The following is a 12700-nucleotide window of genomic DNA, read 5'->3' as shown; positions in this document are numbered from 1 at the left end:
GCAAATTGTAAAACACACCATTATTTCATGTTCCACTAAGAAAAAAAATACTTTGCCAATGAAATCATGACATATAATTCATTTTGGAATGTGCATCCCAATTTCAGAGATGTTAAAATATGCAAAAATGGATATCTTGGAATTGATGACATACAGAATTTCCTTCCATCTATTTGAGTTTATTTTTCTCCATTAGATTCTTTTAAACTTACTGAGACTTGTTTTATGACCACAACATGGTTTATCTTGGTAAATGTTCTATGTGTACTTGGGAAGAATATGTATTATGCCATTGTTAGGTAGAGTGTTTTGTAGACATCAATTAGCTCAAGTTGGTTGATAGTGTTAATGTATTCTATATTCTTACTGATTTACTGTCTAGTTCTCCTATCAATTGCTGAGAAAGGGATGCTGAAGTCCTCAAACATAATCGTGAATTTGTCTGTTTCTCTACTCAATTTAATAGTTTTCATGCACTTTGAAGCTTTATTGTGAGGTGCCTACACATTTAGGATTGGCATGTTTTCTTGGACAACTGTAAATAATGTAATATTCTCTATTCCCTGCTCTGAAATCTACTCTGATGTTGTAAATATAGCTGTTCCAGCTTTCTTTTACATGCTATATATTTTTCATCTTTTTATATTGTGTCTTTAAATTTAATGTGGGTCTCTCTCTCTCTCTCTCTTTTTTAAAGATTTTATTTATTATTTGAGAGAGAGAGAGAGCACAGGCCAGAGGGGTAGGGGCAGAGGGAGAGGGGGATGCAGGCTTCCCGCTGAGCAGGGAGCCCAATGCAGGGCTCCATCCCAAGACCCCAGGTTAATGATCTGAGCCAAAGGCAGATGCTTAACCGACTGAGCCACCCAGGCGCCCCTAAAGTGGGTCTCTTTTAGATGGTATATAGCTGGGTCTTACTTTTTTTTATCCAGTATGATAATCTCTGCTTTTTTATTGGGGTGTTCATACTATTTACTTTAACAATATGATAGGGCTTCAATTTGTTATTTTGCTATTTTTTCTATTTGACTCATTTGTTCTTTATGTCCCTTTTCCTCTTGTCCTGCCTTCTCCTGGATTGACTATTTTAAAAAATAATTCCATTTAGCTCTACCATTGATTTATTAGCTATGCTTTTTTTAGGGGTTGCTATAGGATGTATAATATACAGCTTTAATTTATTACAGTCTACATCCAAGTGATGTTTTGCCACTTTGTGCATATAGTGTAAGAACTTCCTAATGATATATCTTCATATCCTCTCTTGCCTTTGTGCTCTTGCTGTCATACATTTTATTTCTATATAAACTACAAAGTTTACATTTTATTATTTTTCATTTAAAAGACATTAAAATTGAGAAAATATATTTTATTTTACCTGTACATTTACTATTGCTGGCGCTTTCCTTTATTTAGATCTAAATTTCCATCTGTATTATTATTTTTCTGCCTGAAGAACTTCCCTTATTATTTTTCATTGTGCAGCTCTGGTGGTGATGAATTCTCTCGGCTTCTGTTTTGATCTTTGTCTATTTTTAAAAGATACATCCACTGTATATAGAACTCTAGGTTTACAGGTCTTTTCATTGTCTTTCGGATAATATACTTTCTGAAGAGAAATCTGTTGTTATATTTGTTTTTGTTCCTCTGTATATAATGTGTCTTTTTTTCTTTTCCCCTTGGCTTCTTTTAATATTGCTTTTTATCACTGGTTTTCATCAATATATGTGTGTTTGCCTATTTAATGAACTTTTGTCTCCTTGTTCTATTACTTTAAGAGAAGAGCTTACTATGACTATAAATTTGTCAATTGCTCCTTTTAAATCTTTGGGATGCCTGTGTGAATTAGTTGGTTAAGCATCTGCCTTCAGATTGGGTCATGATCCCAGGGCCCTGGGATCAAGTCTGCATCAGGCTCCTTGCTCAGCGGGTGAGCCTGCTTCACCCTCTCTCTCTGCCTGCTGCTCTCCCTGCTTGTGCACGCACTCTCTCTCTCTCTCTCTCTCTGATAAATAAATAAATAAAATCTTTAAATAAAAAAATAAATCTACCAGGTTATTTACATTTTGAGGTTATATTATTAGATGTATACATTCCTGGTTGTTATCTTCTGGATAGAATGTCACTTTTATCATCTACATTGTTTTCTTTATCTTTAATTAGTTTCTGCTTCAATTTTATCTCATATTAATATTGTTATACCACCTTTCTTTAGGATAAGTCATGTATATTTTCTGCCATTCCTTTATTTTCAACCTTTCTATATAAATTTGCTTAAGTGTCTCATATACAGCATATAACTAGATTAATTTTTAAAACTGATACCTGAAAGCTTAACATGTTTACATTTATTGAAATTATTGATGTATTTGGAACTATTTGTTATGTTATTTTGTATTTTTTCTTAATTGTGCTTTTGCTTTCCTTTTTTCTTCTTTTCTACCTTCCACTGTCCTCTTTAAATTTTTACAATTCCCCTTTTTTTTCTGTGCTGCTGCTTTGAAAGTTATACCCTCTATACCTATTCTTTTAACATGCCCTTAAAATTTTAAATTTCGTGTTTGAAGAGATGTATTATCAAATAAACGAACTGATGAGTATAAGTTTGTTTATATTTACTTTCACTTTGGTGATGATACCAAATTGTTTTAAAGTTGGGACCAGTACTTTTGACAAGGACCTAAGCTAATATAAATTAAAAAACAAAAACAAAAATAACCAGCTATATATCTATTTAAAGCACTGGGTGTTATATGCAAACAATGAATCATGGAACACTACATCAAAAACTAATGAAGTACTGTATGGTAACTAACATAAGATAATAAAAAAATAAATAAATAAAACAAAAATTAAAAAAATAAAGTACTTATATTATGCTAGAGACAGGTATGACACAAAAATGCAGAATAAAAACAAACAGTAATCTGTATATAATAATGTTCCATAAAGATTTCATAAATAATAATAATCATCAAAGAAACATACTTAGGAAAATGTTTGGCATGTCTGGTTTACATCCTTTTGTCTGTGCAGAAGTCTCTGGCTGAGGCACGGGAACTCTACAAAAGATGGAAAAAAGATAACCAATAATTACAAAAAGACACTTGAATGAAAAAAAACTAATTGGTTCCATTCAGAATTTATTCTAATTCAATAAGTTTACAAAATACATAGGTTTAGTTTCTTAAAGTAATGCACTAAAAATTTAAGGAAAATATATACAAATTATGAACAAATATGCATATATAACCTAGTTCAAATATTGCAATAGATTTTTTTAAAGATTGTATTTATTTATTTATTTGAGAGAGACAAAGAGAGAGAACAGGGGGAGGGGCAGAGGGGGAGGGAGAAAAAGAGGGAAAAAGTCCCAAGCAGACTCCCCACTCAGCACGGAGCCTGACACAGGGCTTGATCTCACAACCCCGAGATCATGACCTGAGCCAAAACCAAGAGTCTGATGCTTAACCGACTAAGCCACCCAGGCACCCCAAATACTGTTGCAGATTTAAATGTTCTTTTAATAAGGTGTATTCCACAAAAGGAAGCATTTAACTTTATTAAATAACAACTAAAGATAGATGGAGATATTTATATATATAAATATCTATTTATGGAGATATTTATATATAATTTATATATAATTCATATAATTTATTTATATATTTATATACATATAATTTATATATAAATTATATTAATATTAATTTATTGATATATTATAATATTGTATTAATCCATAATATAAATATATAATATACATTATATAATATATAAATATAAATACATAAATACAAAATATGTATATATAAATATATGTTATATATAAGTATTTATAAATATTCTGGGATATATATATTCCCAGAATATATATATTTCCAGAACATATATAAATATTCTGGGAAACTATCTGGCCTAACTGTCTAGCCTCTTTTCAAAGTTTTCTATAAGTCTCATGCTGCTTCAAACTCATACTCTTGCTTTGAAATTTAACTCAAGCATTATTTCCTAAAAGAAGACGTGCTTGATCTCTAGTCAAAGCTCACTGCTCCTTGTACATGCATTTGCTGTCATAGCACCATAAATAAACTTCTATGATAGCATTCATCACTTCATGTTGAAATTACAGGTTTATGAGTCTGTCTCTTCCAACAGATTCTGCTCTAAGCTCTGCTATAAGGTCTACATAAGTATAAACTTTATTTATTTTTGTATCTCTATATAATATCTACTCAATAACTGTTTATTGAAGTGAAATACGTGCTCTCCTTAATACCCATCACCAGCCTATCCCAAGCCCCCATCCCCCTCCCTCTGAAGCCCTCAGTTTGTATCCCAGAGTCCACAGTCTCTCATGGTTCACTCCCCCTTCTGTTTACCCCCTGTTTCTTCTTCCCTTTCTTCTCCTACCGATCTTCCTACTTCTTATGTTCCATAAATGAGTGAAACCATATAATTGTCTTTCTCTGCTTGACTTATTTCACTTAGCATAATCTCCTCCAGTCCCGTCCATGTTGCAGCAAATGTTGAGAAATCGTTCTTTTTGATAGCTGAGTAATATTCCATTGTATATATGGACCACATCTTCTTAATCCAGTCATCTGTTGAAGGGCATCTCGGCTCCTTCCACAATTTAGCTATTTTGGACAATGCTGCTATGAACATTGGGGTGCATATGGCCCTTCTCTTCACTACGTCTGTATCTTTGGGGTAAATACCCAGTAGTGCAATTGCTGGATCATAGGGTAGCTCAATTTTAACTTTTTAAGGGACCTCCACACTGTTTTCCAAAGTGGCTGTACCACTTATTCTTTGGAATAATGTGGTATGTGAACAAGAAACTTATTTTTTATTTTTTTATAATTTTTTATTATGTTATTGTAGTCACCATATAGTACATCCCTAGTTTTTGATGTAAAGTTCCATGATTCATTACTTACGTATATCACCCAGTGCACCATGCAATACGTGCCCTCCTTAATACCCATCATCGGCCTATCCCAATTCCCCACCCCCCTCCCCTCTGAAGCCCTCAGTTTGTTTCCCAGAGTCCATAGTCTCTCATGGTTCATTCCCCCTTCTGTTTACCCCCCCTTTCTTCTTCCCTTTCTTCTCTTCACATCAAAAACTAGGGATGTACTGTATGGTGACTAACATAATAAAAAAAATTATTATAAAAAAATGAAGTGATATAAATGGAGGAAAAGGGAAGTATCTTATTTTGAAACTGAGAAGAAGCCTACTTTTATAAGGAAAGATTTCCATCTTGTGGGCTATTCACATATTTCTCTCATGAGATTTTTTCTATTGTATTTCCAAAAGTAAAAGCATGAAGTAAAACAGAATGTCATATTGTTGAATGCCACATAATATTGCTCAACTTATTTTATCAATGGATTTTTTCTTATAATGGTAGTATTCGTTATTTTGCTAATGAGTTATTAATGAACTAAAAAGAAATAGCTTTCAGGAAGGAGGCATGCATCCATTTATTTACCTTTAAGCCCCACCAAATAAAAACATATTTTATAGTTGTAATTTGAACTTATTTCAATCATCGAAAACATGGTATTTTTAGAAATTAGAAAGCTGAAAACATCAACTGTGAAAGTAATCTAACTAAAAATAGTTAAATTACATGTGGAAATAGCGTGTATCTACTTTTTAATGCATGTGATTAGGAAGCGAGTTTTTCCATCTGAAACAAATTGGAAGAAACAGTTTTCAAAACCCTAACAGCACCATTACATTGTACAGAACTTTTAAAAAGTGGCTTAGGAGATTTTTATTGGAATATGTAATCATCCATTTGTAGGACTTAAATGTGTTAAAGGTGAGGGGCTAAATGACAGAAGTGGAGGTATACAATGTCTACAGGTATCAGCTGAGGAAAATGAAAAAAGAGAGATGAAAAGTGAAAAGATAAGTATAGAAAAATAACTGAGGAAGAAAGGGAAAAGAGAGCTAAAAGAAGAGAACACTGCATATGCTTGGTAGTGGCAGAATATTATAAAAATTATGTCAGAGACTATAAGTTGTACTCTAATCCTGCCCTTTTCATCAACTTATTGACCTTAGGTAAATGTCATACAGATTCTATAAAATGTCATTCCCTCATCTTTATATCAGGATTATAATTAATATTATTGAGGTCTTAGAAAGTATCTTTCATGCAGAGAAATTAAAAGTACTTAATATATATACAGACATGTGTAAGTCCTATATTTTATCTTTTCTGAATCTCAGATTCCTCTTTTATAAAATTGAAATACTTATCCTAAGCCTTTCTCACAGGGATGTTGAGGATCAAATGATGTAATAGAAATAATTTCACCTTGTATACTGAAATTCTCTATACAATTAAATGAAGGAATATTCTTGGTGACTTCTACCTAAGAAAAACAGACGATACTATAGAAAAAGGGTCAGAAGATAGAGGTTTTTTTAAGAAATTGCTAATATAAACAAATTAACAATTATTTATAATGATAAAAATGCTAAAGCCTTTGTGATCTCACAAAGAAACAAAAAAATTAATATGCTATGTGTATACTTAATACAAATGACTTACTGTTTGGCATTTGGCCCTTGCACAATTCTTTTTTTCTTGGTAGGGCTCAAACTTGTATATGCAGTTTGAAAACCCTGAGAGCTCATAGGATCATCATCTTGATGTCGTTTATTATTATTATCTCTTTCCTGACTTTGATTTTCTCTTCTAGCTGCTTGGGATGTTGAAGGTTGGTTAGCACCCTGAAACCAAAAATTTAGAGAAAACATTTTAAACTAATTCACAAGAATTATTTTTCTTACAAGACTATAATTTTAGTTCATCTATTTTTCATAATCTTAAGAGTTATGACATTTTTACAATCATAAAAGTGCTTTTATAAAGCTGATTTATAGATAGGATTATATTTATCCTAATGCATCTGGTATTAAAATATTTTTAAAAGAAGGTAAACAAAAGTCCTTCTTACACTAGTATAACTGAAAAGCTGGATTAGATGCTTATTTCCATATGAACAGAAATCTTAGAAATAATTTTTAAAAAGATAAATTCACAGGAAAAAATTAACTTATTTGTGTTGATTGTGCCTAGATTCCAGTAGTGGCCTTTTTTACTAGAGCCTTTATCCTACAAGACTCATTGATACATCTTAAAAAATCTGGGTGAGCCTGCCATGCCAGATATAAAGACAAAAACTTCCTGTGAAAGTGTTCCTATAGTTCTGGCCTGGACAAGAGGAATGGAAAGAATATAATCATATATACTACCTGGGAATTTAAGTAAAGAGAATCATAGGCTCGAATTATGCAGAAAGCAAAAATAAGATACCAAGTGTTGAAGGCCTTGGGAAATATCAGAGGCTGTGACCTTCAGCCCAGGCTGCTCCAAAATAAATGACAGAAAACGGAAAGAAATGGAAAACATAAATGATTTTTTTTCTTCTAAGCGTCAATACATGTGAGTTCTGAATAAAATGTACAAGGTACCAATTGTAATTATGATCGCAGTGCATTCAGAGATATACTATTAATTCTCTGGCACCATACCCGAGGTGTTTCTGATGCTGAGGCATTTTCAGTTGCACTGGCATGGGGGATATACTTTATAACAGTAATTATCCCCTGAATTGCAATGCGCTTTTGTTCCCTATACTGCAAGTCTTCAATCTCCTTCCTCACTTCACTTATAGCTGTCAAGAGCGACTCAACTGCAAAAGAATAATTCCAAGGAAACTGTAAGTTTTAAAGAACTGAAATGATAAAAATAAGAATTAGATTTGCAATGTCATTTCACAACATGAAATCACAAACTTGCGACAAAACTTAAATTTGTGAAACTTATGTTGATGCTTGGCATCATCCCCTTATGCAATTTTTGTAAAACAGGCAAAATATAGTTATCAGTTAAATTGTGATACAGTCCTCTAGTCTGGAGTCTTAATTTGAAACAGACATTTTGCATATTGAATGTATAGTTGACCATTGAACAACAGGGGGGTTGGGGACACCAAACCCCTTGCAGTTGAAAATCCATGTATAACTTTTGACCCCCCAAAAACTGTACTAATAGCCTACTGTTGACCAGAAGCCTTATCAACAAAATAAACAGTTGATTAATACATATTTTGTATATATATTATATACTGTATTATTACAATAAAGTAATCTAGAGAAAAGAAAACATTAAGAAAATTCTAAGAAAAAAACATGTACAGTACTGTATGTATATTTATCGAAGCAAATCACATATAAGTGGGTCTGTACAGTTCGAACCTGTGCTGTTCAAGGGTCAACTGTAATTTACACATCATATTTCAAAGTATAAAGTGTTGCCTAGCCGCTGCACAGAAACATACATTTTAATACATACGACCATATACTACATATGCTGGCATTATGAAGTACAAGAGGATGCCAATATTTAGATGATGGTAGGTTAGTATTTCAAAGTTTCTTTTTTTTCTCCCCAAACCATGCACTTCTTAAATAAACAATATACTTCTATTAAACTTTTCAACCATCATATGTTAATTCTACCAAAATAAATTGTTAGGCCTCTCATCAGTACTTATTCCGCATCTCATTTATTTTGATGTCATTTTTATTTAAAGACAGTGCTCAATTGTGTAATATCCAATGACTATCATTCCACAAGAGTAGCATAATACAGTGTCAGTATCTTGATATCAAATTATCCAGTGTCTCCTTGATATCTTTAGTCTCTGTATGTAATGTCATAGGAGTTGGGATCTACTAAAGCCAGATTTGATCTCAATAACATTAAATAAAGATATGATGTCCAGTTAGTCATCATCTATGTTCTCCCTTCTTCTAGTTTAATAAAATCCAAATATTAACCTTTAGAAGGTATGACATGTATTTTTAGATCTTCATAAAGACAAAATTTTTATCAGTTAGTGTTGCTACATATTAGCTCATGACATATATCACACCTATAGCATATAAACATATCATACATGACTAGTAATTACATTAGTACCTTTGACAGAACTACTGTACTTCGTAAATGTCTCTGGCACTGGTGGATAGGGGTAATATCCACCAATAACAGTATTCTTCACTTCCTCAGAATCGGTCCTTGTTTTAATCCAATGAATAAAGTTTTTTACCTTGGTGTCGTTGGTGTATGGCTGGCCTCTATGACCTTTTTGCAAGAAGGGTAAAACCAAAAAATGAGAAAAAAAACTCACTGTAATAAACTGTATGGGCCTTTTTGTATAACAACAGTTTAATATCAAAATACTCTCTTATGTCACCAAGAAAAGAAGTTCATTTATTCACTGTGTAGCAGATTATACTTAATATGTACACAAAAATTATCAAAGACAGTAAACCAATCCTACATTGAGAAGGAAATCAGACATATTAGAATTCAAGTGGAATAAACCATAACTGCCTACAGGATACTGTAAAGTCATAATCAAAAGAAAACCACTAATCTGGATTTTCTAACTATCAAAATGGTTGGCATCTTCTTAAAAAATTGACTTTTAAATCACGTATTAACCTAAAGGTATGGCATCATGTTTGAACTGAATTGCCTATAATATAGCTCAGCATTTAAATTCATGTTCTTAAAACATATTTAACAGTGCCATTTACATCTGATATTGTTAGTATTTATAAAATGAGGTATTGCCAAAGATGTGTATTACATCCTTCCTAGGACTCTCCTTTTGACAAATTTCTTAATTATCAATGTGGTAGTATTTTAGTAAACACACCACTCCACACTACTTCCTCACTCATCTGGAAACTTTTATCTTTACTGTTTTGACCCCGTTATCAGAAAGAATAGAGAAAAATAATGTGCTTGTAGACAACTAATAAGACTCTTCTTGCTTTATAAGTAAAATTTGAGATCAGGTGCCAAAATTTGATGAACAGTTTTTAAAAATATTTTTAAGTATTTAAAAATATTGTTTATCGTATCCATATTGTGATATAGGGCCTAACAGTCTTCTATCTATCAAAACAATTTATGATTATCTACCTTACATCAAGCAGGAATTAAAGTTAACCGAAGGACATAAATGCAATTCTCCAGTGAGCCACAAAATCATCGCTTTAGTCGTAAATAATCTAGAAGCAATACATTTCATAGGCTAAATATTTTTTGTTAAAACATTCTTATGGCAATAAAGGAGGTCAAAACAAAGCTATCTTGTGGTTGAATGTTGTAATGTAAAACTTAATTTAATGAACAGAAAATATATTAGATCTCCAATAAAGTATAAACCAAGAAATTGCTCACCAGTAATGAACACTCGACTCTCATTTGTAGTGGTAAGGTAAAGCAGTTTAGGTACCTGATGGTCATTCCTGACAACTTTCAACTGTGTACACACGAAATAGGTCACTGCAGAAAATGCAAACAGTTATGAAGAAACTTCTGCCTTTCAAAGAGGACCTACCAAGATCAGTATCTAACACAGTGCTTCTCACACTTAAACGAACATAGGCATCACCTGGGACAGTTCTTAAACTGCAAATTCAGATTCAGTAGTTTTAGAGTGGGGCCTGAGATTCTCTACTTCTTAATAAGCTCTAGTGTTGCCAGTCCTTTGACCACACTCGGAGCAACAAGGATCTAACACTTACCTTTTTCTTTAGATAAAGGATCTAACACTTACTTTTCCTTTAGAAAGTACAATGGCTGCACCTAACTGAAGTTACTCCTCACTGCACAGTTGAAGAATCCAAGTCTCTCTAATCAGGCACACAACTGAGTGTGAACAGTTATTTCCTACAGAGGAAAAAAAAAAGCCTAGTTTCTCCAGGATGTTTTTACTGATTAACCCAATCTAACACTGATCCCTGAATTAGTCTGACTCCTTCCACCAGATAGGGGTATACACTATTAACTTGAAATTGTGCAAGTGCTTTACAGGTGTTTATCTTAATTAGACTTTAAGTCTCCATGACCGGGCTTATACGACCCATTCTTTTCTGTTCACCTTGCTGAATTGTTTTCAACTGTCTTTCAGTTAGTTAGGTAAAGTTGCATTAAGCCAACAACATTTTAAAAATTTTAACTCATCACATGACAAAACGGTTATGGTCTTATGAACTAGGAAATGAAGAAATAAATGTAAATACCCATAGTCTCACAATAATGGTAAGTTCTCATTTGAGATAAATACTTCCCTAGAGTATGATAATAACAATAAATTTATTTTCTATATCTAACATTTCCTAATTCATTATCTTATAGCAACAAAAATAAAGGAAATCTGTTGAGATGACTAAGAATAATTCTCAATTTACATCACTCTTCTTTTATTTAAAAGACTGTACAAATATGTCAGTCTTTATGGTTAACGATGTTGATATAGCAATATTAAAGAAACTTCTAATTCTCATTTCATGACTGTTAAAAATCAGACATTCCAACCTGACACCTTCCAGCTGTTTGACATCTAAGAAATTACTTAACTCCTCTGGACCTTTGTTTCCTCACCTGTAAATCTGTAAAAACATCAACTTTTAAGAAGGTAACTAGGAGTACAAAATGAGATAACATGTATGAGCATCTGGTACAGAGCAAACACTCAATTTTAGTTCTCCTTAGTTTTTCACTCTCCTTAATCAAAAGTGAAAGAGATTTCCTACTACCAAAGGATTCTGGTATTATTCTAGAAGACAGTTGGTCATGTTCCCCTTCATGGGCCTGAAGCTCCCTCAATACTCACCATTCATTTGATAATTTTTTCACCTTGGTCAAAATATGAACATAAATTGCGAATGTTGTCAACTACTGTACCAGGGTAAATCTCACCAAGGTCCGTATAAGGCTTTCTTAGGAAGATGTATTTCACATTATCCGAAGAAATAGAACATGCATACTTGGCAACATTTCTGTGAAGAATCATTATCTAAAACTTGTGTCAGCTTGTGGTTTCAAGTGGCAACAAAGAGAGGGCCCCAGCCATAAAACCCACCTAAAACGAGGTAATGGAATTGTCATCAGAAGTCATCACTATCAATCATTTACGCCCTGAGAGAAGTTACATGAGAAATCATAGCCCCATTCACCTTGGAAGCCCATGCCTTGGTTTTGGCTAAAACTCTTTCTTCCCTCTCCCTCAATAGTTGGGGTGAGGTTTAGTTCCGTCCAGACACATTTTAAAATTTTAATCTCACAAGCAGATGGTAGAATCTAATAAGGTAATAACTGAATGGTGTGGAATGCTGTTTTGCAATAACCAATAAAAGGGTAGCAGAACAGCCTTTTATATGGTCTCTAGGTATCCTGATGCTCTACAATTTTTACCTTGTTGTTGATTTTAAAAATTACATATGGTCAAGATTGGGAGTTTTCCCAATGTTGGCAAACATTTAACAATCAGTATTTTATTCATATAACCATTTGAAAAATAGTAAAATAGCACACTGTAGCTATAATAGCTTTATGCTACAAGTTGATACAAGGAAAAATTCACTGAAGTTGTTAAAGAGTATTAATTATACTTTTTTCTTATGATAATAGATCTGAAGCATACCTAAAATGTTTTCAAATGAATAAAATTAGTGGGAAAAATACCTCTGTATCTGAATAAATGCAAGGGGGGGAAAGGTCAACACCAAAGTAACTAAAATATTGACCAGCTGGTATAACATTGCCAATGTAATATTAATTTACTACTCAAATGAAACCATACTTAAC

At 32.6% G+C, this 12700-nt stretch overlaps 1 protein-coding gene across 1 annotated transcript in view; it reads right to left on the bottom strand.

Moving 5' to 3' along the window:
• Positions 1-12700, bottom strand: part of RADX (RPA1 related single stranded DNA binding protein, X-linked) — a 69950-nt gene that overhangs the window by 36854 nt on the left and 20396 nt on the right. Inside the window, exons 7-11 of the mRNA XM_057315320.1 lie at positions 10289-10393; positions 9014-9178; positions 7561-7721; positions 6575-6756; positions 2989-3062 (exon numbers count right to left, since the gene is read on the bottom strand). Coding sequence (XP_057171303.1) covers positions 2989-3062; positions 6575-6756; positions 7561-7721; positions 9014-9178; positions 10289-10393 — 687 coding nt within the window. The remainder of the gene's footprint in view (positions 1-2988; positions 3063-6574; positions 6757-7560; positions 7722-9013; positions 9179-10288; positions 10394-12700) is intronic.

The sequence above is a fragment of the Ursus arctos genome, chromosome X, assembly GCF_023065955.2.
Source record: "Ursus arctos isolate Adak ecotype North America chromosome X, UrsArc2.0, whole genome shotgun sequence".
NCBI classification, from domain to species: Eukaryota; Metazoa; Chordata; class Mammalia; order Carnivora; family Ursidae; genus Ursus; species Ursus arctos.
This window is presented reverse-complemented; position numbering and strand designations above follow the sequence as displayed.